Source organism: Marmota flaviventris, chromosome 17 (assembly GCF_047511675.1).
Source record: "Marmota flaviventris isolate mMarFla1 chromosome 17, mMarFla1.hap1, whole genome shotgun sequence".
Lineage (NCBI taxonomy): Eukaryota > Metazoa > Chordata > Mammalia > Rodentia > Sciuridae > Marmota > Marmota flaviventris.
The window spans coordinates 39,645,725-39,673,029 of NC_092514.1; the positions used below are offsets into that span (position 1 = coordinate 39,645,725).

General features: G+C 47.6%; 1 protein-coding gene and 1 long non-coding RNA gene across 5 annotated transcripts; one reads left to right on the top strand and one right to left on the bottom strand.

Annotated features, from left to right (window-relative positions):
• The first annotated feature begins 25 nt into the window (after window positions 1-25).
• On the top strand, window positions 26-27,184 carry LOC139702377 (protein unc-45 homolog B-like). Of its 3 annotated transcripts, none has more exons than XM_071603385.1 (19): window positions 26-193; window positions 694-730; window positions 1,711-1,886; window positions 2,797-2,886; window positions 4,825-4,992; window positions 5,565-5,733; window positions 7,979-8,149; window positions 11,169-11,340; window positions 13,523-13,823; window positions 14,514-14,608; window positions 14,780-14,927; window positions 15,511-15,651; window positions 18,971-19,098; window positions 19,938-20,004; window positions 20,811-20,924; window positions 21,253-21,368; window positions 21,814-21,931; window positions 22,686-22,841; window positions 25,639-27,184. In XM_071603385.1, the coding sequence occupies exons 1-19, from the start codon at window positions 26-28 to the stop codon at window positions 25,897-25,899; spliced, it is 2,796 nt and encodes a 931-aa protein (XP_071459486.1). In that variant the 3' UTR covers window positions 25,900-27,184. The 3 variants fall into 3 exon arrangements, with proteins under 3 accessions (XP_071459486.1, XP_071459487.1, XP_071459488.1); XM_071603386.1 differs by having other exon boundaries at window positions 14,780-14,921; XM_071603387.1 differs by lacking the exons at window positions 14,514-14,608; window positions 14,780-14,927.
• LOC139702378 (uncharacterized) lies at window positions 10,660-18,609 on the bottom strand. Of its 2 annotated transcripts, none has more exons than XR_011705012.1 (3): window positions 18,385-18,609; window positions 12,351-12,473; window positions 10,660-11,716 (listed from the first exon to the last, which is right to left on the bottom strand). It is a non-coding gene; the product is annotated as an uncharacterized lncRNA (long non-coding RNA). The 2 variants fall into 2 exon arrangements; XR_011705013.1 differs by lacking the exon at window positions 18,385-18,609 and adding an exon at window positions 18,217-18,366.
• Window positions 27,185-27,305: the final 121 nt, after the last annotated feature.

Genomic DNA, 27,305 nt, shown 5'->3' on the forward strand with positions numbered 1-27,305 from the left:
GATAGAGCTGCCCCTGTCCAGACAGATGGCCGAGGTGGAAGCGGCACAGCTGAAGGAGGAGGGGAACCGGCACTTCCAGAGCCAGGACTACAAGGCGGCGACGAAGAGCTACAGCCAGGCCCTGAAGCTGACCAAGGACAAGTCGCTGCTGGCCACGCTCTATCGGAATCGGGCAGCCTGTGGCCTGAAGATGGTCTGTGCAGAGTCTGGGGTGGGAGCTGGGCTGGGGGGTCTTGGGGCTGAGAGGCAGGGCTGGGAGATAGTCCCTTTCCTGATAGGAATTGGCTATCTCACCTGGACACCGTGGGGTGGAGAAGGGTGCCTCTAACTGCCCAACCCAATTCTCTGGAGAGAGACTTTCACCCAATTCACTATCAGCCTAACGCCAGGGGCTTTTCAGATGCAATTTCATGGCGACTTGAGAACAGCCCTCTGAGGTAGCTGTTGCTATCGTCTCCACGTTGCAGACATGAAACTCAGGGCTCAGGGGGCTTCATGAATTTGTCCTAGCTCTCCCAGGTGGTCAAAGAGCTCAGATTCAAATTCGAGTTTGCCTGATGCCAAAGCCCGTCCACTTTCCCCATGCCTGGGGCTGCCCAGCAAAACTTCCCTTCTGTCTCTGTCAGGACACTCTCTGGTGGTCTTTGTTTTGGGCCCCCATCAATTGTCTCCTTCCCCTCCCCCATTTCTCAGGAGAGCTACGTCCAAGCAGCTTCAGATGCCTCAAGAGGTGAGTCCCCCTACCCCTGACTCTGGCTCTCTCAGCATGGTCTGTACTGGGTTTTGATTTGGTTACAGTTTTTTTTCTTTTTTTTTCCTTGAAGAAACAGTGATAGTCTAGAGTGAGTTCAGAAGTGATAGAACTAGTCAGGCATGGTTGCGCACGTCTGCTTGGGAGGCCGAGGCAAGAGGATTACGAGTTCAAAGCCAGCCTCAGCAACGGTGAGGTGCTAAGCAACTCAGGGAGACCCTGTCTCTAAATAAGATTCAAAACAGGGCTGGGGATGTGGCTCAGTGGTCGAATGCCCTGAGTTCATTCCCTGGTATCAAAAAAAAAAGAAAAAAGAAAGAAAGAAAGAAAGAGAAGAAAACAATAAAAGATCTGGGGGTGTAGCTCAGGGGTAGAGCACCCCTGGATTCAATCTCCAGTAATACACTCACCCATACGTACATTCACACACGCACAAAGGGAAAGAGGGAACCAACCGGAAACAATTGAAGGAAGCAGCAATATTTAGCCCCAGGAAGGCAACTCCCAGGTGGACAGATAGGCTGCCTTCAAATACCTAAAGGTTGTCACAAGGAACCAGTGTTGGATTTCATCTCAGTGGTTCCAGAGCCAGACTTAGGATAAAAGGACAAAGTTAAAGTGAGTACATTTTGGGTAGGAAGAGGGAAGGGTTCTCTAACAGAGCTGCCTGGCTATCTTGAGAAGGAGGGAGCTCCCAGTAGCAGGAGATATGCAACCGCCAATCAGATGAACCCCGAGGAGCCTGTTGCATCAGGACCTGAATGAGATGACTCTTAAGCTCTCTTCCAGTCTTAAGACTCTGTGGATCTTACTGTCTCCCTAACAAAAAGATGGTATGGGACAGATAGTCCACATGGGTGGATAATCTCCAAGGAAGACAGGATTCTGCAGTTAGGGCTGGGGTGGAAGAGGTGGTCCACAGCCTGGCGCCCTGAGACTCTGCCCTCTCCCCTCTCTAGCCATCGACATCAACTCCTCAGACATCAAGGCTCTGTATCGGCGATGCCAGGCACTAGAGCACCTGGGAAAGTTGGACCAGGCCTTCAAGGATGTGCAGCGCTGTGCCACCCTTGAGCCACGAAACCAGAACTTCCAGGAGACGCTGAGGAGGCTCAACACCAGCATCCAGGAGAAGGTAGCCCTTACCTCTTCCCTCAAACCTGGGGTGCGAGGGAAGCAGGACCTCAGGACAGAGCCAGCCCTACCTCCATGCTTTGAGCTGGAGACAGCAAGGGGCACCGGCAGGCTCCACAGGACTGTTGAGCAGGAGCACCTACGTGTGCGTATTGTGATGCTGTCTGAGGACACAAGACAGCCAGGGCTAGAACAAGGGTCTTCTAAACTCTAGATGGAAGCTTTAAAAAAAAAAAAAAAAAACTATGATCACTTAGCATTTAAATGTCTAAGGGAATTGTTTATTCTAAAGTTGGGCTGATGTTTCCTTCTCTTCCAAGACTATTATGATGACCAAATGGGCTAAGGAATGGAAATAGATTGTGAGCATCAAGGGGCAAAGACTTAACTTTGTTCATCATTCTATCCCCAACTTCTAGAACAGTGCCTGGCACACAGTTGTTATTCAGTTAACTTTTGTTGGATGAATAAATGAATGTGCCAAGGGCCCAGAATAAATTTTTTAAATTTGTTCTTATTAGTTACGCAGGATAGTAAAATGTATTTTGACCTACATATATGGAGTATAGCTTCTCATTCTTCTGGTTGTACATGATGTAGAATTGGTCATGTGATCATATATGCGCATAGGATAGTAATGTCCGATTCATTCCACTATCTTTCTTTTTCCCGTTCCCCCTCCATTCCCTTCATTCCCCTTTGTCTAATTCAGAATACTTGTTCTTCCCCGCACCTCCCCACCCCGTTCCTTTATTCTGAATTAGCACCAGCATATCAGAGAAAACATTTGGCCTTTGGTTTTTGGGGATTGGCTTATTTCCAGAATAAAATTTTAATATTTACTGAGAAGAATAGATCGAAATAATGTGACCCAATTCTGCCTCCCTCATAAATACCTCCTCTCTCTTCAGCTCCGCGTTCAATTCTCCACAGACTCCAGGGTACAGAACATGTTTGAGATCCTCTTGGACCAAAACAGTGATGCTGATAAGCTGGAAAAGGTGAGTGACAGGCGGCGCCAGTCAGTCAGCAGAGGGCGCTCTCGGACCCGCGGCTCAGGCTGCTGGGTTTCTCAGGATCTCTGCACTTAAAGGCTGTTCAGGAGTAAAGGAGTGAGGGCGCTGGTCCTTGAAGAACGTGGGGGGAAATTAGCCCAAAGTCAAGCACGTTAGAAAACAGTGCCTTAAATAGAGTGAATCAGTATGGAGAGTCATGCAGCAGGGTCAGATCCTGTCTTTAAGATTCTGATATTTTATTCATCAGAGTTTTTTTTTTTTTTTTTTTTTTTTTGGCATTGATTTTGATTTTCAAGAACATTGCACAACCTGTTATTTACCTGGATTACTAGCTTTGGGGTGCCTCTTTAAATTTTGCATCCAAAGGTAATGCCTCACTTGCTTCACTGTAATTTCAGAACTGAGAAACAATGAGAAGTTCAAATAATATTTTATTTCATTTAGAAATATTGAAAGTCATTCTGAAACATTAAAATATGTACTGGTACGGAGGGTTGTGGCTCTGTGGTAGAGCACTTGCCTAGCACGTGGGAGGCTCTGGGTTCAATTCTCAGCACCACATATAAATAAATGAATAAAATAAAGTTTCATCAACATCTAAAAATAAAAATAAAAAAAAGTACTGATACATTTTAACCAAATGTGGTGCAGTATTTTTTTCATGTTTCCTTCTATTCCTCCTTTGGAAAAAGGAAATTGAACATTTGAGTGTTCTACATTCAAGAACTTGATAGACAGTGCCTGGGGGTGGGAGATGTTAGTTTTATAGTCAGAATATCCACGTGATATGCAAATATCTTTTTTTCCCCCCTGTATTGGAGATTGAACTCAGGGGTTCTCTACCACTGAGTTACATCTGTGGATCTTTTTATTTTATTGGAGAGGGGGTCTCTTTAAGCTGTGCAAGCTGGCCTTGAATTTGTGATCCTCTTTGGCCTCTTGAGTAACTGGGATTACACGTGTGCATCACCACCTCCAGCTTGGAGGCTTTTTTTTTAAAAATATATGTGTGTATATATATATATATTTAATTGCATATGGATACAATACCCCCATTTTTATTTATTTATTTTTGATGTGGTGCTGAGGACCAAACCCAGTGCCCCACACATGCCAGCCAAGTGCTCTGCCACTGAGCTACAATCCCAGCCCTTGGAATCTTTTTTATCTATAATTTTACTAGGTGTTTTTCTTGCTTTGGTTCCTGTTTCCTGTTTTTTGTTTGTTTGTTTGTTTGTTTAATCAGGGATTGAACCTAAGGGTTCTTAACCCCTGAACCACACTCCCAGCCCCTTTTTTAAAAAAATATTTTATTTAGATACAGGGTCTTGCTAAGTTGCTTAGAGCTTCGCTGAGATGCTGAGGCTGACTTTGAAGCCAAAATCCTCCTGCCTCTGCCTCCTGATTCACTGGGATGACAGGCATGCGTAACCATGCCCAGCTAGGTTTTTGTTTTCATTTTGTGGGTCCCCCCTCTTCTAGAGCTGGGCATCATAGCCAGGGCCTTGTGCATGCCAATATAGCTCAACCACTGAGCTATATTCCCAAAACTTATCTATAACTTTAATGGCTGCAATATATTTCATCAAGTTGGTGTTTATGCAGGTTACCTTGACTTCTTCTTCTTCTTCTTCTTTTTTTTTTAGATGTTGATGACCTTTATTTTATTCATTTACTTATATGCAGTGCTGAGAACCGAACCCAGTGCCTCACACATGCTAGGCAAGCGTTCTACCACTGAGCCACAACCTACCCTGACTTCTTTGGACTTTTATTTTTGGGTTGTGTTTCCAGGAGCAGGATTATAAGAGAACACAATGTTCTGAGACCCACTGCTGGCACCAGGCCCTGTACTTGGTCCCTGAACAAAGCTTCAGCAATCATCCCTCCCTCTTGACCCTCCCTGTCTGTTCCTTCCCTCAGGCTGCCAACAACCTCATTGTGCTGGGCAGGGAGGACGCAGGGGCTGAGAGGATCTTCCAGAACAATGGAGTGGCCCTGCTGCTGCAGCTCCTGGACACTAAGAGGCCTGAGCTGGTGCTGGCTGCAGTGCGGACTCTGTCAGGCATGTGCAGTGGCCACCGAGCGAGGGTGAGGACTCTGGGACTGGTGTGCCCAGGGCAGATGGCTGCCAGTACAGGGACATGGAGGGTGACACATGCCCAGGGCTATGACTGGCATAAAGGGAACCTGATGAAAAGTCTAGAGCATTTTCCTGTCCGCCAACCTTGGTTATATGGTCCCTGTTTCAAAAGAGTGTTTCAGGCCTTTTCTGATTGAGCTGGAAAAGGGTTTCATAAAACAAAGGTATCAGGAGTGATTCAAAGGAAGGAGCTGAAGGCAAGGGTAGGCTAGTTCAGATTTTTAATACTGTCTTTGAACCCAATGTGTATTTTACACTCACACCACATCTCAATATGTCTTGCTATGTTGCAAGGGCTCTATATCCCTGTGTGATATGGGCCTGCTGTTTTGGGGGGTGCCCTTCTTAACCTCTGGAAAGAGGTTTCCCGGGATGTGAGTCTCATGAAAGCATGGCTGCCAGTGCTCATTTCCCTAGGGCATGGAGTGGGATGGGAGTGGATCTTACCCACCCCGTCATGTGCATGGTAGCCGGGAAGGACAGATGGTGCAGCTGACTGTGGTTCTTGCTGGGGGTCTAGGCCACGGCGATTCTGCATGCAGTTGGCATAGACCGGATCTGTGGCCTCATGTCTGTGGAGAACGAGGAGATGGCTCTGGCCGTCTGCAACCTGCTGCAGGCCATCATTGACTCCCTGTCTGGGGAGGACAAGCGGGAGCATCGAGGGAAGGAAGAGGCCCTGGTTCTAGGTAGGAGATGTTTTCTTTGGTCTAAGTGATTTCAAAGGGACAGTCAGGCACCAGACTGGGCATTTCCTGTGTGTGGAGGTGGCCTGGTTATTTATTAATTTATCTATTTATCGGTACTGGGAATTGAACCAGGGCACTTCACCGCTGATCTACATCCACAGCCCTTTTCATTTTTTAATTTGAGACAGGATCTCTCTTAGTTGATTAATTAAGGCCTTGCTACATTGATGAGGCTGGCCTTGAACTTGCAATTCTCCTGCCTCAGCATCTTGAATGGCTGGGATCACAGATCTGCCTCCACGCCCTTTTTATTTTTTAAGATAAGATCTTACTAAGTTGCTTGGCCCTGGTTTTATTTTTATATGTGTTTTCTGATTATAAAAACCATGAGAGGCATAATAACAGTATTTACAGTAACCAAAAAGGTGGAAAATACACAAGTGTCCACAGGGCATGATGGTGCACACCTATAATCCCAGCAACTCGGGAGGTGGAGGCAGGAGAATTGCAAGTTTGAGACCAGCTTCAGCAATTTAGTAAGATCCCTTTCTTAAAATAAAGAATAGAAAGGGCTGGGGATTAGGCTCAGTGGTAGAGCATCCCAGGGTTCAATTTCTAGTCTCATTAAAAAAAAATCTCTATTTTGGATGACTAGGGAAGCAAAATATGACATACACATGCCATGGAATATTATTCAACCTTAACAAGGAAGTCAGTTGTGACATGCTACAACACAGAGGAACCATGAAGGCATTATACTAATTGAAATAAGCCAGTTGCAAAAGGACAAATACCATGTGAATCCAGTTACAGGATGTACTGGAGTCAAATTCATAGAGACAGGAAGTAGAAAGTTGGTTGGAGGGACTGGGGAAGGGGCAACAAGGAGTTTAATGAATATAAAAGTTTCAGTTTTGTCAGGTGAAAAACTTTCTGTGGATGAATAATGGCGTTTGCCCAACAATGTGAATATAAAAGATGGCACTGGAGTGGGCTGGGGATATAGCTCAGTTGGTAGAATTCTTGCCTCGTATGCACAAGGCCCTGGGTTCGATCCCCAGCACCACACACACACACACACACACACACACACACATACAAATATGACTACTGAAGAGTACACTTAAAATAGTAAGTTTTATGTTATGTATATTTTATCCCAATTTAAAAGAGGCTTATTAGAGAAACTTGGGGAAATATAGAAATATGTAAGGATGAGAAAAAAATACCTGTTACTCATTCAGTAACCACTATTATCATCACCGTGTGTCTCTGTCCTGTTTCTATATATAAAGAATATAAAAATTCTTATAAATATCTATTTAACAAAATTGGAATTCTGCTTTGTATAGTTTCATGATTTTATCTTCCTTTAGTATTATATTAATATCGCATACCATTTAAAATTCCTTTTTTTTTTGAATTGGGATATAAACTCAGGTAAAGCTACCACTGATCTACATTACAACCCTTTTTATTTTTATCTTATTTTTTTATATTTATTTTTTTAGTTTCAGGTGGACACAATATCTTTATTTTATTTTTATGTAGTGCTGAGAATCAAACCCAGTGCCTCTCGCATACTAGGCGAGCACGATACCACTTGAGCCACATCCCCAGTCCCCTTTTTATTTTTTAAGATAAGATCTCACTAAATTACTTGGGCCTTGCTAAGTTGCTGAGGTTGGCCTTGAACTTGGGATCCTCCTGCCTCAGCCTCTCAAGTCACTGGGATTACAGGTGTGCACCACCATGCCTGGCTTGGCATTTGCCTTTTAACATCCACAGTGGGCAGGGAAGTCCTGGCATCACAGGCTGTGGCTGGAATTCAGGCTCCCAGGACATCTGAGTATGGGAGGGGGGAGTCTAAAGTCTGTAAGGAATATAAATTTCCTTTCTAGAAAGCATTTTATTAAATCACTTTATTAACAACTACATACAGTGTCCCTGGATCTCTGCCAGTCGTTGCCAGGAAGTGAAGAACTCTCTAAGAACCCGAGCTACTTAAGGGCTGTTGTGGAAAACAATGTTCAGAGTGGCTAAGAACCCTGGGGGTGTTGATGAGGGATTTCTTTATTTTTTTGGGGGTGTGATATAGACAACATTATAGTCTCCTAGGACATTCACACATCCAGGAAGCAGTGGATTTCATATTTCCAGAGTCCTTCTAGAAGCTTCTACCATTCCTGATTTGATCTGAGACATTCTACTCCTTGCTATTGACCTCTATCCTCTTGTTCCTCAGACACTAAAAAGGACCTGAAGCAGATCACCAGTCACTTGCTTGACATGCTGGTGAGTAAGAAGGTGTCTGGCCAGGGCAGGGACCAGGCGCTGAACCTGCTCAATAAGAATGTTCCCAGGAAGGACCTCGCCATTCATGACAACTCCCGCACCATCTATGTGGTGGACAATGGTGAGGAGATGGGAGGGTCTGGGGCTCACATGGCCTTTTGGGTAGACACCAGAGCACCTGGCAGGCAGCAGAAAGTAGGAGAGGTTTTCTAGCAGATGGTGACTAAATTCATCAGATCCAGGTTCACCTCTCCCCTTAACCAGCTTCTTTAATTGCTCAGGAATCATATCTGTGGCTTTCTAACCTGCTCTCATTCTCTCATGGGTTATATGACATAGAGAGTATGCCTGGTTCTAAAAGGTTCAAGTCAACCTCTCTGGGGGTGAAATTTATCTTTCAATATTTCACTTCTCTTGTTTGATTTTCATAGATCTCAGTGAAGTGCACATGCAGTTGCTTAGACCTTACAGATCACAAGTCGCTGTAGTGCTTGAGGCTGGCCCTCTATGCTATTTTCCCCCAGTTCTGGTCTTCTCTGCATATATTTAAGTGGGACATCAGCAGTCACTTCTCTCTGCACTGGGATCTAGGGTCAACCACATGGTCTATAGGGTGGGACAAGGTGGGGAGCAATGTTTTTTATTCTGTTCTTTTGTTGAAGAGCACCAGAATGAATAGCACTCGGGTTACAATACAGTGGATTTAAAAATTCTGATACACTAATTCAAAGCTGCAGCGTTGAGCTCCATGTGTAATGCAAACTGGGGCAGAGCAAAGCTTCCCTTAGATCAAACCTGAAGTGAGCTCTTGGCCAGGGGAGGGGTGAAGACTGTCAAAGAGGTGTTTGGGGTTCTAATAGAAGAGGAATGAGGTGCTCAAGGCCCAGGCAGGATGGAAGCCAGGAGATGAGATTGGGGAGGTGATGGGAAGTGGAGCAGGTGTCTTTGGGAGCCAGGCTGGGTTGCTTCTTTGGGCCCCTTTCAGTCCTGCCAAGCACTTTTTTGTGTTTGGTTGTGACATAATAAATATATGTCATAAATAAACAGGTATAAATAAATAAACAGGCATCTGCACCTGTTTCCTAAACCAGTTGGAATCTTCAAAGTGATAAGTGTCCTCTTGTGCTAATGAGATGGCTAGTGGCTTGAGATCTGGATAGACTCAGGACAAGGAGCGCAGGTTGCCAGGGGAGCCAACTGTGTGATTAGAGGCTTGGGACTTTCTGTCCCATCCCTCAACTCCTATCCCACCTCTGACCTCTGCGAGGTGAGGGGAGAGGGCCAGAGGTGGAGTTAATCACTAATGACCAGTGACTTGACTGATCATGTCTACATCATGGAGCCCCCATATAAAAGGCTCTAACTGAAGGGTTCTGAGAGCTTCCAGCTTGGCGAAGACTTGGAGGTGCTGGGAGGGTAGTGCCCCTGGAGAGGGCTGGGGGGTGCCACACCCCTTCCCCAGACCTCCCCCTGTGTGTGTCTTCCATTTGGCTCTTCCTGATTGCAGCTTTCATAATAAAGCTGAAAATATAGTAGGCAAATTATTTTCCTGATTTCTGTGAGCTCTTCTAGTAAGTTTTAGAACTTAGGGAGGGGACTAAGTTATTTGTAGCCAGTTTGCACAGAAGTTGTGGGAAACCTGGAACAGCATCTGAAGTAGAGGCAGATCGTAGGCCTGAGCCCTCAGCCTCTGGGTCAGTGTTAACCCCAGGTAGAAAGTGTCCGAGTTGAACTGAGTTGTAGGACACCCAGCTCACATCAGATGTGAAGAACTAAGAGGAGTAATAGAGAGGACACTGAAGTTTTCCTTAAAGCGATAAAATACACAGAGCACAAAATTGCAGCTAAGTGTTTAAAATTCCTTCTTAACACTCAGAGTTTCATACTTCCCATATTTACCCTGTGTGTTCTTTCCACATCCATGTACCACCCAAGGGCTGGCCAACTCCCAGCCACCTCTAAAGCCTGACCCTGGGATCAAGCTGTCTGTTGTCTCAGAGGCAGCATAGCCTAGCGGTCAAAGGCGGGGATACTGTTTGACATCAGAGATCATGGGGAGAGCATCCTCTCTACATCTCTTGCCATGATTTTGGGTGACTGCCTTGGATTCTCTAAGTCTTGACTTTCTGCTCTGAAAGATCAGAATAATGATTCCTAACCAGGAGGTTTCAGTTAGGATAAAATCAGGCACACCTTGGCACACAGCAGATGCTCAAACTAACTTGCAAGTCTTCTTGAAGCTAATTGTCCCATCCGTGGTGTAACCACCCAGTATCATATCTTCCTTCGGTGTTGTATGTTGCTTTCCATACTGCTTTGAAGGCAGGACCTAAAGGTACACATTTAATCCTTCACTTATTCCACAACTACGTGACTATTAAACTAGTCTGATGGAGGAAGTCACTTAAGAATCTCTACCCAGGTGGGCACAGTGATGCACACCTGTATTTCCAGCAGCTTGGGAGGCTGAGACAGGGGTGTCATGAGTTCCAAGCCAGCTTCAGCAACAGTGAGGTACTAAGCAACTCAGTGAGACCCTGTCTCTAAATAAAATACAAAATAGGGCTGGGGATGTGGCTCAGTGGTTGAGTACTTTTAAGTTCAATCCCTGGTACAAAAAAAAAAAAATCTCCACCCAAAGATAATAATAAGAAGAAATACAGTATTGCCTAAATATATAATGGACTTTATTGAGTGACAATTATGTCTCAGATGGGCACCTGGCTATTTCTGCTTATTATTTTCTTATTGAGTCCTCAAGCTCTATAAGGTAGGTAGTATTATGTCCATTTTCACAATTTAAGAAACTGTGGCCTAGAGAAAAGAGAAGATAAAATAGTATGTGAGGAAGACTGCGTGTCTACTCACGGAATGTTAGCACTGGTAGAGTCCTCTGAGATCAACTCATCATGATTTTGAAAAGGTGAAAATGGAGGCCCACAGAGAATGGTGGATCACTCAAGGTAGGGGCAGAGCCAGGTGGAGGACCTGGGTCTCTTGTCCCCACTCCGGTGCCCTAGGCTCTCCTATCTAAAGGCAGGGTTGGAGCGAAGCTAGAGACAGGACATTGCTTAGTCAGGGGTATGTTCCTGAGGACAGAGCCCAGCAGGAATCTCACTCTTGCCCCTGTCCCCCTGCAGGCCTGAGGAAGATTCTGAAGGTAGTGGGGCAGGTTCCAGATCTGCCCTCCTGCCTGCCCCTGACCGACAACACCCGCATGCTGGCCTCCATCCTCATTAACAAGCTCTACGATGACCTGCGATGTGATCCGGAGCGCGATCATTTCCGAAAGATCTGTGAGGAGTATATCACGTGAGTCTCCTGGGTGGGTGGTTCTGGCTCAGGATCTCTCTTGAAGTTACAATCCTAAGTTGGCCTGGGCTGCAGCCATCCAAAGGCTTGACTGGACTTCCAAGATGGCGCACTCACCTGATTGGCATGCTGGTGCTGGCTGTTGGTGGGAGGCCTCAGTTCCTCCCCATGTGGACTTCTCCACAGGCTGAAGAGTCCTCACCATGGCAGCTGCTTCCCTGAGTGATGATCCAGGGTAGAGCAGGGAGGAGGGCAGTGTCTCTCACACACCAGCCTCAGCAGCTGCACACCATCACTCGCACGTTCTAGTCATTAGGAGCAAGTGCTCAATCTGGCCTTGACCCAGATTCAGTCCCAGGTTGTTGATTCTGCAAATCTTGCCACAAAATTGATACAGGTGAATTGAAATAGGTGGAAATCATTATGTAGAGCCTATATCTAGATTATATTAATAAATATCATAATTGTGACATTATAGTATTATTATTATATATTGCATAATGATATTATATACTATATTAAAGTTTTTATAGGTATTCTACATCTGGGACAATGCCACAAGATGGGTTAAGGGAAGAGAATTACATTCCACCTTTGGAAGGGAGGGGTGTCAGTATATTTCTGGAAACGGGTTGGGGACGTGGCTCCATGGTAGGGCGGCCTACCTAGTACGCATGAGGCCTTGGGTTCAATCCTCAGCACTGAAAACAAAAAACACTGGGCATATTTTAAACCCACCTCAGTCTCCTGTGGTTGGGAGGAACACCCATGGGCTGTTAGGCGGGAGGCCGGCTCTGGGGAGACTTTAAGAATGGGTGGCTTTAGAGACAGGTCGGGCCCTCTGAAGCTGAGTGTGCTGGGTCTTCTCCCTGCTGCTCCCTCATCTCAGATGCTCTATCTGGGTCTCTGTCTGTCCTTATGTGTCCTCTCCCTCCTCCTCCTACTGCCATGTGACCTTTGAACTGTTGCAGTGATTTTCCTGTTAAACTGCTCAGATTTCTGGGACATACCTGTGGCTCAGTCGTGGGGGTGTGGTCAGGAAGCCAGGACTGAGCCAGGTGAGGCTCAGGTGGTGAAGACGCTGCCTTTACTGTGCTTCTCCTTTCTCTCTTCCCAGGGTCTGCAAACTGTTTCTGTAAATGACCAGAGAAGAACAGACATATATTTCTCTTTTTAATTATTTTTAAAAATATTATTATTACTATTATTATTTTTGTAGCACTGGAGATGAAACCCAGGGGGGGCTCTACCATTAGTCTATATTTCCAGCCTGTTTTTATTTATTTTTTTAAATTTCCATACAGCTAAGTCCCTGAGGCTGGTCTTGAACTTCCGTCCTCAGCCTCCCAAGTAGCTGGGATTATAGGCACTCACCTCCATGCCTGGCTTATCTATTTTTTTTTTTAATTTATTCTTTAATTATAGGTGGACACAATATTTTTATTTTAATTTTATGTGGTGCCTCACGCTTGCTAGGTGAGCACTCTATATCTCTGAGCCACAACCCCAGCCCTATCTATTAAAAAAAAAAAACCTTTAAAATACAAAAATGCTTCTCTACCCCCTGGATCTGCCAGCCCCTGATCTCTCCTACGGCTTCTGCTGAACCCTGACTTTGGTTCTCTTAGAGCTCCTCACGGTGACCTTGGCTTTTCCTACAGAGCTTCAGCTTTTCCCGCTCACTCCAGAGCCTCCCATGAGATCCCAAGTTGAGTTCCACCCCCTCACTTGACAGAGGAAGGGGCTGAGATGTGATGCCAAGCCATCCAGTGCACGGGCACCTTGCTAGGTCCTCTGGCCCCTGTGGCCATGGGTGCCATCTGTCCCTCCAGATGCTGTGCTGTGCTGTGGACTCTGGGCTGGAGGCCCAGTCCCTCACGCCAAGTTAAAATAGCTTTGCTGGTTGTCCAAACTCCAGAGTCTTCCCTGGCTGAGGCTTTGTGGTGATTGCATTGCAGCCTGATGCCTCCGTCTACCCAGTGCAGCTTCCTTAGTATGACTTCTACTATCCTCAGTTTACCGATCAAGAATCGGAAGCTCGAGAGGTTCAGCGAATTGCCCAATGTCACACAGCACACGAGTGGTAGAATCAGGATGCAAATCCAAATCTTTCTGCCTCCACATCTCACTCTTTCTATCCTCTTGGACCTGTTATCTTGATAATTCTCACTCTCTGTTTTAGGGGCAAGTTTGACCCCCAGGACATGGACAAGAATGTGAATGCCATTCAGACAGTGTCTGGGATCCTGCAGGGGCCCTTTGACCTGGGCAATCAGCTACTGGGAATGAAAGGCGTCATGGAGATGATGGTGGCGCTGTGTGGCTCAGAGCGCGAGGCTGACCAGCTGGTGGCCGTGGAGGCCCTCATCCACGCCTCCACCAAGCTCAGCCGTGCCACCTTCATCATCACCAATGGTGTGTCATTGCTCAAAAGCATCTACAAGACCACCAAGAATGAGAAGATCAAGATCCGCACACTGGTGGTGAGTAGGCTGGGCACCACCTGCCCAAGACCAGCCACCGTGCTGAGCATCGAGCACCCCAGGAGGAACGAGGGGGTCTCTCCATTCTAGAGGAGAATGCAGAGCACCCCTATGGGCACCTGCAGAGCAAAGTGACATGGGGACAGAGATTCAGAATGGCGGGCCCTGCATTTAACCCTGGCCATGTTTTCCTTATGAGTTTTGTCCAGAAATCATTTTCAGAATGAACGCTAAAAAGCCAGTTTCCTCAACCAGCGTGTGTGTGGCAGTTAAGCCTGTTTCCTTTCTTCCATTTTCATTTTACTGAAATTACTTCCATGGGTCTCTTCTTTATCTTGTGAACAATTACACAAAAAATTGGAGTAATTTCTTATTCACATCAATTTTTTTTTAAACTGATCTTTGCCTCTGATGTAGTGACTTTCTTTATATGGAAGATTTTTTTTCCTACAAGAGTTTAATTTTCCCTGGGTTACATTTTGCACATTTGAATTGGTCCCTCATATGACATGACTTTCCTGCAGTTTTTTGTGCCCTAACTAGGCTGCCCACTGCAGTTGCACATGGTTACCATCCTCTCATGTGGATTTTTCAAACTACCTGTGAGGTTTTCTGGCCACAGGGACTTATTAGAGCAAGGCCTGTCCCCAAACCATGTCGCTGATCCCGCATGTGTCTGCCCCTCCACAGGGCCTCTGCAAGCTCGGCTCTGCAGGGGGCACAGACTATGGTCTCAGGCAGTTTGCTGAAGGGTCCACAGAGAAGCTGGCCAAGCAGTGTCGCAAGTAAGAGGGTCATTTCCAGCCCCTCCTCATGGGCTTCTGTGTAGGGCCCTCTGGGCTGCACTCCGGTGGGTGGTGAAAGGCTCCTCACCTGCTCTCCATCACCCTGAGGTCGCTTCACTCTTTACTGGAGCCCTGTCACCTTCCCCAGCAGCTCTCCCTCCCCACTTCCAGGTGGCTGTGCAATGCAGCCATAGACACCCGCACCCGGCGCTGGGCGGTGGAGGGCCTGGCCTACCTCACCCTGGATGCTGATGTGAAGGACGACTTTGTCCAGGACATCCCGGCTCTGCAGGCCATGTTTGAGCTGGCGAAGGCAAGTGTGGCCCTGACCTCCAACGTCGGGGAAGGTCTACCGGATTCAGGGCCTTCCAGCCCTCCTGTAAATCTGGTGGGCCATTTCCCTCTTTCTGTCCCTCATCTTACCTGGCTGAAAGTGAATCCACGTGCCTTCCAGGCAGAGGGAGTATTAACAGGAAGATGGCATATTTGCCCATGGCCATGAGTGAGGAGGTCCCGAGGGACTTGGGGCAGTGCTTCACTCCCTCTGGAAGTGCGGGAAGGATTTCCAGTAGAGCCAGAGCAGAGCTCCAGCTCCCACCCAAGTGCCCACTCCAGGTAGTGGGATGTGAGTGCGCTGGGCTTTTGAAAGGCACCAAGCAAGGTGCTGGGTGAGAAGCCACTGGCCTACTGTTGTGGTGCTGCTGGGGGTTCAGGAGGCATTTCTGCCACCCTCTAAGAGCAGAGCCGGTTCCCCTCCTGTGCCACCTGTACTTCTCCAAGCCGAGCCCCACCAGCCACACTCCTTCCAAGCCAATTTGCTCACCATGTCAGGGAGCTGTCTTGGAAGCAGAGTCCGGTTCCAAAGTTCCTTTCTGCCTTCCCCCCTAACCCGGTGTCTGCAGACCAGTGACAAGACCATTCTGTACTCAGTGGCCACCACACTGGTGAACTGCACCAACAGCTATGATGTCAAGGAGGTCATCCCCGAGCTGGTGCAGCTGGCCAAGTTCTCCAAGCAGCACGTGCCTGAGGAGCACCCCAAGGTGGGTACAGGATGCCCCTGGAGGAGGGACTGTGCCCCCAGACCTCCCAAACAGGTGGAATGGGAAAACCTGGGGTGCAGGCAGCTGTGTGGAATGTGTTTGGGAGGATTTGGGATAAAATACTGATCAATTGAGGATGATAATGGTAAGTTTCTCCACCAGATGGCCCTCATGCTTTTCCTTTGTTTTCTGTCTTGGGAGAAAAAACAAGTTTTAGAGTTTAATTTGACACAGAGCCTGGATGAACATGGTTTTCATATGTGGAATCTAGAGAGGACTAAAAGGGGGAAAGTAGGTGGGACCTCATGAAAATAGGAGAGAGACAAGTAAGGAGAGGAAGGGGGCCCCGAGGAAGGAGGAGGGGAGGGCAAGGGAAGGTCCTGGGGATTGATTTTATGTTGTTGATTTCATAGATATGAGACAGCTTTATATCATACTTCCAAGACTTATAAAGATTTGATTTTCTGGGATATCTGGATTTGGAGATGGGTGTTTATGAATAATGAGAGGAGGGATGGGGTCAGCATGAGCCTAGGTGTCACAAATCTCCTTGGGAGCCTAATACAAGAATATGATTTACATGTTATTTGCATATAAATACATACAGAAATATTCCCAGCCAATAAAATAATTTAGATTTTTTAAATGATCATGGTGATAATCCTAGGTTGCAAGACTGTTGTAGGAAGATAGCAGGAAACAGTTTTATTTGGCTGCAGCCAGGTTCAGAGGGCACAGCTTTTGCTGTAATCAATTAATTCCCTGAACCCCGAGTTCAGGTAGTTTTAGAATTTTATAACCAGAATGTAGGTGAACGGGCTCAGAAATTCACAGACTGCATAAGTTCACATAAAAGCAGCTTTTTCTTTCACTGTTCTGGGCAAGTTAACCCTTCAAGGACAACACCTGAGAAGGGGAGAACTTCTTGTCCCCTTTCTTTCCTCCCCCTGCCAGCTGTTACCATGGAGCCCAATTGGTAACTTCTCTTATTTCAAAAACGTAGACATCTCTGTGAACTCAGCTCAAGGCCAGAGGCCTTGTTAAAGAATTTGTCTTTTTTTTTTTTTTTAAATCACAACTTTTGCAAACACACTTCTACAAACTACTACACTGGATACATATTTATGAAAAACAAGTAAAAGGGCATTCAGAACCTGGAGTGCTGATTTCTTCCTGGCCAGTGGCCAAGTATAATACAGCAACAGGAAAATAGGAAGTTTAACTACATTGAACTTTTTTTTTGTAGAGACTCCTTTGCTTATAGTCTCAAAATCAATTATGGTGAAGATTTCTGGAGAAGCTTCGGTAAGATTCTTTTTTTGTGGAGGAGGAGGTGCCACTACAAAACCAACAAAAGTGTGCAATAGAGAAAATAACCACTGCTCATAATGTGTCCCTATGACCACCGTTGGCATTTTAGTATGTTGTGCTACCCACCAGATAAAACTGTGGTTTTTCTGTGCATCTTTTTTCTTTTTTTTTTTAAATTAAACTCTATTTAAATTTTTATTGGCACGATATACATATACATAATAGTGGGATTTTTTTTCTTCCTATAGTTATAATCAGAATGTAGTTATCATTTTGTCTGATTTTGGAAAGATAATTTGTTGGGGGGAAAGGAACACTCACACTGTGTGTGATTGTAAATGAGTACAATCACTGTGGAGATCAGTATGATGTTCCTTAAAAATCTAGGAATGGGACTACCATATGACCCAGTGAAACCATATTCTTGGGATACATGCATACCCAGGTTTATAGCAACATGATTCACAGTAGCCAAGTTATGGACCCAGCCTAGGTGTCTGTCAACAGATGAATGGATAAAGAAAATGTATATACATGCAAAGGAGTATCTTCAGCCATAAAGAAGAACAAAATCATGTCAATTACAGGAAAATGGATGGAACTTGAGAGCACTATGTTAATCAAAATAAGTCAAACTTATTTTGTCAAAGGTCATATGTTTTCTTTCATTTGTGGAAAGTAGAGAGAGAAAAAAAAGGAGGAAAAGGGGGGGATCTCATGAAAATAGAAGGGAGACTAGTAAGAGGAAGAAGGAGACCAGGAGGAAGAAGGAAGGGAGGGAAAAGGAAGGTTCTAGGGAACTAAATTGACCACATTATGCCATGCGCATGTATGAATGTGTCACAGTGAATCCCACTGTTCTGTATAATTGTAACACACCAAGAAAAATTAAAGCATATGGTGTGATGTGGGTTGGTTACATGACAATATTATGCCATTCTATATAAGAGACTTGAGAATAAGATACTTTGTGTATTTTGCACATGGCCTCCCATTCTCTGAACTGTTTTTAAAAGTTGCAGGTGCACTTCACCCAGGCAAGGGTGCACAGCGTGTTCTGCTGCTGTGAAGGTCCCCTGTGCCTAGAGGTGTCACATGATGTTCATCTCTTCCCCGCCAATCCCCATTCCAAGGACCAACCTGGGGTTGACTTTGGGTTTCCAGCAAAGCCCACTCCATGGCTGTCAGCTTCACCTGCTGTCCCCATTTACTCCTGTCTATATCCCCCTCCCCGTCCCCCAATGGAAAGCCAACCTTTTGCAAGAAAGTCACTGTATGTGTCATCTAGTGCTTGGGATCATCCCCTTTTCACTTCACTCCTCTGAGAAAGAGTTGAGTCTTTGACGTTGATTTTCTTACAGCATCAGCTCGGCAGGCTCTGTGCTGGGAGTAGGTTGGGCAAAGCAGAGAAGAACTTCTTACCTGATGGTCGTTGTTTCGGCAAAGGGAACCTAGAGAAGTGCGTTACTTCCTTTTGCTTCTCTAACACCTCGCTGCAAACACAGTGGCCTGAAAACCACATTTGTTATCTTACAGCTCTGGAGGCCGGAAGTCAGAGCATCTGTCCCCCTGGGCTGACGTCCAGGGGTCTGCAGGGTTGGCTCCTTCTGGAGTCTCTAGGGGAGAATCTTATTCCTTGACTTTTTCAACTTCTAGAGGCCACCTACATTCTTTGGTTGGGACCTTGAATCATTTTAACCTTTCTGTTTTCACACCTCCTAGTATTAACCCTGAGCTTACTGTGCTGTGGTTGCATCATGATTATTTGGGGCCTACCTACATTATATAGGATTATCTCCCCTTCCCCAGTTCACTTGATCATCTTGGCAAAGTCCCTTTTGTCATGTGAGGTTACACATTCTCAGGTTCTAGGGATTGGGCTGTGGTCATCTGGGAGGGCCATTAGTGAGCCTACCCTAAGAAGTCAGAAACGTACCATCTGAAGTTCCAGTACAGATCTGCCTGGTGCCCAGGCCCCTTCTCCATTGCCAACTCTCCCATCCCCCAGGACAAGAAGGACTTTGTGGACATGCGGGTGAAGAGGCTCCTGAAGGCAGGTGTCATCTCCGCTCTCTCCTGCATGGTGAGAGCAGACAGTGCCATCCTCACTGACCAGACCAAGGAGCTGCTGGCCAGGTGCCACTGCAGGGGGCCAGGGGCTGGGCCCGAGGGGACTGGAGGGCAGGAGGCTGGACAGGGAGATGGAAATGGTGGGGGCCTACATGAGGGACTGAGTGAGCCATTGGGTGTCCTAGAGACTGAAGGGGACCAACAATGAAAAGTGACATGATGGGGCAGATGTGACAGGTGGAAGCTTGTGTCAGAAGGTGTTCATTCTGGTTGCCTTGTTCCCAGAGATCAAAGGCACAAAGTGCAGCCTACTGGGCATGATCAGGTCCAGTGCAACAGGTGCCCTGTGGGGAGACACAGCGGGTGGGGACATGAACAGTGGCACCCAAGCAGCCAGACTGGAGGGCCAGGGCTCGGCAGCCAGGAAGGCCTGGTGGAGGTGACAGCTGAGCCCTGATGGAAGAAAAGGAGCCACTCTAATGTGGAGGAGGGAAAGGCTTCAGGCCTGGAAACAGCATCTGCAGAGACACCAAGGACAGAGGAGATTTCTCTAGAGCATGGAGGCCCAGGAGGGAATCTTGCTCACAGGGAATTAGGAGACCATGGAGGTGGAGTTTCTCTTGGGTGGCAAGGGGCAGGGCACCAAGGAGCCCCTGGCAGTGCCCATAAGCAGGAGTGGGGTGGCTCTTTGCAGCCTTGCTTGGCCTCACTTTCTTCTGTGCCACTTAACATCATCACAGCATCTTCCCAAGGTGGCTCATCGTGCATTGTGGAGCAGGAGCACACGGGGTGCACTCTCCGGGCTTTCCCTGTTCACCCTGGGGCTTCCTGGGCTCTGGCTGCTGGTCTGCGATGGGAGAGGCTGCTGGCAGTTCAAATGCTCTCCTTTATCCTTGGCCCTGCAGGGTGTTCCTGGCGCTGTGTGACAACCCAAAGGACCGAGGCACCATTGTGGCTCAAGGTGGTGGCAAGGTAATGGGTCAGGATAAAGTCTTTGCTTTCCTAGAAGGTGATCTGCTTCACAGGAGCACACAAACTGTGCATGTGTTTGTGTGTGTGTGTTCGTGTGTACTTGTGTGGGTGTGCTCATGTACCCCTAACCTGGCCCAAGAATCCTGTATCCCTAACCCAACCCAACCCAACCTCCTTGAATACGGCAACTCAGTTATTTGCACTGTCTGGGCTCATGGCCCCTAACCAATATCTGCTTGATTGGCTGGTGCCATGGATGTACTCGGGAATGTCTTTATCTTCCTTGCTATTGGAAGGAAGCCTGGTACAAAGATGGAGACTGTGGACTTTCCTGTAGACTAGAGTTGAGTCTTGCTGTGTAACCTGGGGCAGATACTTACTCTCACTGAGCCACAATTTCTTCCTCTGTAAAATGGAGGCAGGACCCACACACTCACATTTCAGAATGTCACCAGGATTACATAAAATACATGCAAAGCTCACAGTTGGTGCTCAATAAGTGTCTGCTGTTATGATTAGGTGTGGCTTAGACAGAAAGTAAGGAATCCATTTATTATTTCTCCAAAAATTGAAGGAACCTGTGGATGGGTGGGCAGAAGTGGGGTTGAAGACCTTGATGATTGGGACCCAGGGGAATGAATCTATGGCTGAGTAGTTGTTTTCCATGATGCTCAAGGGCTGATTATGTCGCAGAGTCTCCGTGAACCTCTGATGGTTCACTGAGAGACAGACAGACAGCAGCTGGGGTGGAAAGATGGGAGAGGGCTCTGGATCTGTGGCCTAGGTGACTGTGCCCTTTCTTGCAGGCCCTGATCCCGCTGGCTTTGGAGGGCACGGATGTGGGCAAGGTGAAGGCGGCCCATGCTCTGGCCAAGATCACGGCTGTCTCTAACCCGGACATCGCCTTCCCTGGCGAGCGGGTGGGTATTTGGGATGAGTGGGGTGGGGCAGAGGGAGGAGTCTCCCCTGCTCTCATCACCCCAGCCTGGGAGAGAGACCTGGTGCTGTCTCAGGGCGGGTGATGATTCACCTGGATGCCTGGCCTGGCTGTGCCTGTGACAAACAGGACTGTCCCCTCAGAAATGTTGCAAAGTAAAGGCAACATTCCTGCCTCTGAGGATCATTGTGCAGATGAGGTCCGACAATACAGGAAAGTGCTTTGGAAATTAAAGGCTGGCCACCTACAAATGCAGAGAATGGAGGGAGATGTGGCCCTCGCCCCACCTGATCCGCGACCACTCCCCACAGGTCTATGAGGTGGTGCGGCCCCTTGTGCGTCTCCTGGACACGCAGAGGGATGGGCTGCAGAACTACGAGGCTCTTCTGGGCCTCACAAACCTGTCTGGGCGGAGTGACAAACTCCGGTGAGTGGGGTGAGGTGGAAAGGGCAGGGGTGGGGAGAGGTGCCCCAAAAAGTTGGGTTGGAATTTCACAGGTCATGTGCTCAAGCTGCTGTGCTCAGAGGACAGCATCAGAGGCACTGGGTAGAAACCACAGCGGGAGGGGTTTGAGTGGGAGGAAGGAAAGACCACACAGAGACTGTGCGAAGCCCAAGGACTAGCAAAAGGGATCTCCAGTGGGGTGGCGTGTTCCTCCCAGGGCGCCGCCGTGCCCAGGATGCTAGGCCATTTAGTTTATACCCACTGGTGCCTCTCCTGGAGCCAGGAGCAGCAGGTTCCATGCCACCCAGCTGGCTGATGGTGTGGGAGGGACACCATTAGGATGGAGGAATGGCCCCGGCGTGGCCAAATCCCCACATGCTCACTACCAAGCACTCAGGGCCTCTCTTCCTTCACCCTCTCGCCCCAGACAGAAGATCTTCAAGGAGAGGGCCTTGCCGGACATCGAGAACTACATGTTTGAGAATCATGACCAGCTGCGGCAGGCGGCCACAGAGTGCATGTGCAACATGGTGGTCAACAAGGAAGTGAGGACTGGGCTCGGGGCGGTGGGGGGAGACCCAGGCGGGGAGGGTCCAGCCAGCAGTCAGGCCTGGTGTGAGATCAGGGGCTCCTAGGATGAGACTAAACTAGCGTTTTGACCAGAGAACCCAGGAATATCTAAATCTTTCCTACATTACAGCCCCTCTCCCTGTAGACACCCTGAGAAAAACATATTCACAACATCCTGTTATTCCAGGCTGGGTTTTTCACTCCAAAGCTTGTGCGGGATGAGGTGCAAGGTACCATTTTCCCAATCTTCTTAGGCCTGAATATCATCATAGCAAAGCAGGATATGAAACCAGGGCCTATTAGCCATCCAGAGAGGACAGACATGGGACTTCATTGTGTAGCAAACCTGGAAGGCCCAGTCCTTGGGAGAATCATTCCAAGCTTTCCCAAGGGGAAATGAAGCAGGTTCCTTGGGCATCAGCCCCTCCAGCAGTCCTGCCTGCCTCTTTTGCTGGTGCCAAGTTGAATGCAGAGGTGGTGCAGCCTGCTGGGTGTGGGGGGGATCCCTTATTCTCTTTGACCTTTTAATTGGAGGAATTTCACCCAACCAATCAGGGAAGGCTTCCAGGGGGAGGCGGCATGGGCAAGCTGATGGAAGAAGGAGGAAAACTCCCAGGAATCCTGGGTCAGAGAACTCAGATGCAAGCCCCCTTCCTGCTTCCCCTGCCTCACCCTAGGAGGCACAGGTGGGGGGCATTTGTCTCTGAACCCTGCAGCTGCCTCCCACAGGTTCAGGAGAGGTTCCTGGCAGATGGGAATGACCGGCTGAAGCTGGTGGTCCTGCTCTGTGGGGAGGATGATGACAAGGTACAGAATGCGGCCGCTGGAGCCCTGGCCATGCTGACAGCAGCGCACAAGAAACTGTGCATCAAGATGACCCAAGTGGTAAGTGTGGGTCCTGGGACAGGAAGAGGCTGGGCGTGCGCCAGAGAATCTCCCACGCTGTCCCAGATAATCCTCTGGGGAGGCCATTCCACAGGGCAATCCCTACCAGTCCCCATTTCTATTCCTCCTGCCTTAGGAGAGGAGGTCTGTATCCTTTGGCTTCTTCTGGTCATTGTGTGGACCTCCTGAATATGCTGGCTTAAATCCCCTGTGTAGTTTCATCCATTATCTTCCATGGTACATACAAGTCATTACTTAAGGACACAACAATACAGCTGGGCACCATGGTGCACACCTATAATTCCAGTGACCCAGGAGGCCTCAGCCTCCTGCCTCAGCAGGATGATCACAAGTTCAAGGTCAGCACTGGCAACTTTGTAAGACCCTGTCTCCAGATTAATAAAAATAAATGGACTGGCGGTATAGCTCAGCGTAGAGCACTCGCCCAGCATGCTTAAGGCCCTGGGTTAGATCCCCAGAACTGAAAAAAAAAATAACAATAATACCAGCAATGCTCACTGCTGCTGGGCTCCTGAGCTCCCCAGAGAAGCATGGGAGTGGTTGGGCTGCTGCAGGGGAGCTTATGGTTTGGTGAAAAGGCTGCAGGTTCCCTAAAGTGGCTATGATGAGCAGCTCCTAAGATGGGACTGGGGCCACCACAGCAGGTGTGATGGGACTGATGTGGACACAAAGATGGGTGCAAAATGCAGCTCTCCTTGTTTGACCAAACTGAGCCTTTGCACTCATGCCCACTGGTGGTGAAGATCGTGAACGTCTCATGTCATGTGTACTCACGTCTGGGTGAGGCAGGCGTTTCAAATAGATGATTTAAGGTATGTGTGTATGTGTGTGCGTGCATGGGTGCAGGTGTGTGTGTGTGTCTGTGTGTTTCTCTATGTTCTAAAGGGCTTAAGCTCTGGTGGCACCAGAGGTTCTCTGCTGGAGGTAGCTCATTGGCATGGTCTTTGGGTTTCAGTCTCTTTCCCTACAGCAAACCTCTCAAAACTGTAATGTGTGTCAAAATCACCTGGAGAGCTTGTGAAAACAGTTTCCCCAGGTGTTCTGATTCAGTCGATTGGGGTTGGGAAGCTTCTGGTCTGTGGACCACACTTCAAAGCCATTGCATTAGAGAAGCTTCTGCTGGAACACCTGTGGAATACCCATGGATGCTGTCTGTCTCCTGGCACTTACTGTATGCCAGGTGTCACTCTGAGCCTTTACATAGATGCATCATTTATTCCTCCCAACAACTCTGTAATGTGAGTATTATTATTACCTTTAATTTCTGGACGAGGAAACTGAGGTACAGAACGTAACGAGCCCAAGAGCACAGTTAGTTAGGAAGGACTGGAGTCCTTCGGGATTGCCAGCCTACCCCTGGCACTTCTTCATTCTTCCCGAGGGGATCAGTATTCTTGGCCATCTTCTTGTCCCATCATGGACATGCTGGGGGACTCATGAGACTTCCCAGGCCCATCTTTGTTACAACTCTGGGGCCTATTGAATGCTGGGCATCTCTATGGTCTCACAGCAGCTGGGCTGTGCCCAGGGAAGCCAGGCTGCAGATCCTCCTGCCTGGGATTCTGATTGAATTTCTGTCATCCTTTCCTTTGATCCCCCAGCAACATCCCAGAGGGACCCATAAGCAGATGTTCATCAGCATAGAAACTGTCCTTGAACCTTCCACAGTTAGATGGTTTTCATTTTCTTTCCTGGGGCAGAAGACCTAGTGTAGTGTGTCAAAAAGTGTGCTTAGAAGCTTGAAAGGCAGGTACTTGTCTTTTCCTCTCTCTGCCTCCATCTCCCTATCTGAGAGCAGCACATGCAGGAAGCGATCCCTGCAGACGAAGGGTGGATGAAGGCATGAGGGAGCCCAGATGAAAACCTCTGGATTGGTGTCAGGTCACCAGGGCTTGTTGAGCCCCTGTGCTAAGCTCTTTCCATGAATCATCTCATTACTCAGCGTGATGTTAGAGGAAGGTGGAGCAGAAGACAGGGGAGGCTCCTGAAGCTTAGAGAAGATGAATAGCCTAACCGAGGCCATGTGGATGGTATAAATGCTGAGCTAGGACCAGAACACCAATTCTCTGACTGCAGAACCCATGCCAATGTGATGCCTATTCTGCTCTGCTGCCTGGGGTGTGTCTATTGAAGGCTAAAGGAATCAGTCTCCTGGTTCTACTCTACACTTTATCACTGTCTCCTAGGGTGATCAGAGTGGTCTAGAGTCCTGCTCCCCCATGCACAGTAATTGGACATCTTCATTACTGTGGATGGTGGATTGAGGAAGAATGGAGGAGAGGATTCACTCCAGACTCTGGTGTTGATTCTAGGCAAAGCCATGCCTCCCTGCATGGAGCTGTAGTGTGAAAGGCACTTGGCTTGGCAGAAGAAGGCATTGCCCATGAACACAGATTGAGAAATCTTATTTCTTTACTTTCTTTCTTTTCTTTTTTTTTTTTTTGTGGTGCTGGGAATTGAACCCAGGGCCTTGTGCTTGGAAGGCAAGCCCTTTACCAATGGAGCTATATCCCCAGCCCAAGAATTCTCATTTCTGACCACTCCACATCCCCATTCTGCTCAGACATGCAGTGGGCCTATCTCTTTACTCTCAAGTTGCTTAAGATGTGAATACATGGAGGATGTTAATCCTCTGTATTTCCAGATGTGTGGCCATAGCTAAGTTACTTGGCTGTAAGTGTGGCCAATGCTTTCTACTTATCTTGTCCCCAAATCTCCTCTCTCTGTCTCCCTCCTGATTCCTCGACTCCTTCCTTCCCTTTTCGGCCCTCTCCAGACATCCCAGTGGTTGGAGATCCTGCAGCGGCTTTGCCTGCATGACCAGCTGTCAGTCCAACACCGGGGCCTGGTCATTGCCTATAACCTGCTGGCAGCCGATGCTGAGCTGGCCAAGAAGCTGGTGGAGAGCGAGCTGCTGGAGATCCTGACCGTGGTGGCCAAACAGGAGCCGGACGAGAAGAAAGCGGCTGTGGTTCAGACGGCCCGGGAGTGTCTCATCAAGTGCATGGATTATGGCTTCATTAAGCCAGTGTCATAGACAAGGGCCTCCAGGGGCACTGAGGCTGGTTCTGTATTGTGTCAAGTCCTGAGCTGGGTACTCCCAGAATGTCAGTTCATCTGGGGATCGTAGCAGTGACAATTAATTTTCAACATAAAGGAAAATGTTTGTTTCCTGAGTTGTTCCCACTTGTCCTAAGAAAGTTTGGGTGTTTCTGGCTCTCTTGCTCCCTGCCTCCTTACGTGTGTCATGATCTAGAAGTTCCTGGAATAATCTCCATCTGTAATTAGAAGACAGATTGGATAATTTTTTTTTTTCTGCACCCATTCTGAAGGTCAGGATAATGGGCTGAAGTTCTTTCTATTTTGGAAAATGAATTGTGCGGTAGGTAGGAACTAACAGACGTGTGACTATGAGGATTAATGCTGTTGTATTTGGATTCTGGCTTGTGCTGGTTTTTATACACTCTCCCCACACTGTTGGATCAGGCTGTCCAGAAGTGCTTTTTCACCTGCAGTGCCCTGTCCCAGCCCTGTGCCCCTTCCCTTCACCCCCCATTGATGGAAGTGTAGTTTATGTCGGGCACAGGGGCATCATCCTTGAGATTTGCTTGGCAAAGTCTTCCAAGCAAGATAGACACAGTGAATATAAATAAAACTCAAAGTACTTTAAGCCAAAATTAAATTTATCTTGGCCGCCCAGGGAAAGGCCTGACATGGTTGTTAGATCCAGTGGTTCAACGTTGTCACCAATATTATTCTCTGGGGGGGGGTCTTTTTCTCCCTCTCATCTCCCCACCCCATATCTTGTCTTGAATCCTCTGGGTTTTGACCTCATTCTCTGAGAGGCTCTCTCCGTGCGGGAGGAATAATAAGTCTCCAGCAGCTCCAGACTTACATAGTTGTTATGGTTCAATACAGTAGAGAAGAAAAGGACCATTTTCAGTAACCCAGCAAAATTCCCAGCAATGAGTAGGATGTCCAGCTTGGGTTGTATTTCCGTCCGTGAGCCAATCCTATCCAGAGGTGACTGCTCATTGCCAGGCTCAGGTCATATCAGTGAGTCTGGGATGAGAAGGAGCTTCATTCCTGTCCAATTGACATGGATGGATCAGGGTTCCTAAAGAATGGGAAGAGACGTGTCACCACAGAAGAATGTTATGATCAAAGAACGTGCTCTGGATGTCAGGCCTAGCCACAGAAGAATGACACAAGCAGGGTGCTTGTAGATGTGACTTTCTCTATGAATATTGCCTTCCCAGCATGGCTGAGACCTCTGTGATGGAGTGCTGTCTTCCAGTATGTCCCAGTTCCATCCACATTTATTGAAAAGTCAATGTTTCTGATAATCAGCATTGGGTAGAAGGTAGGGCTTTGAGATTTATGGCTCTTGATGAAAATTAAAATTACTTTGGTACAATAAATATAATTGTAAACATCTTTGGA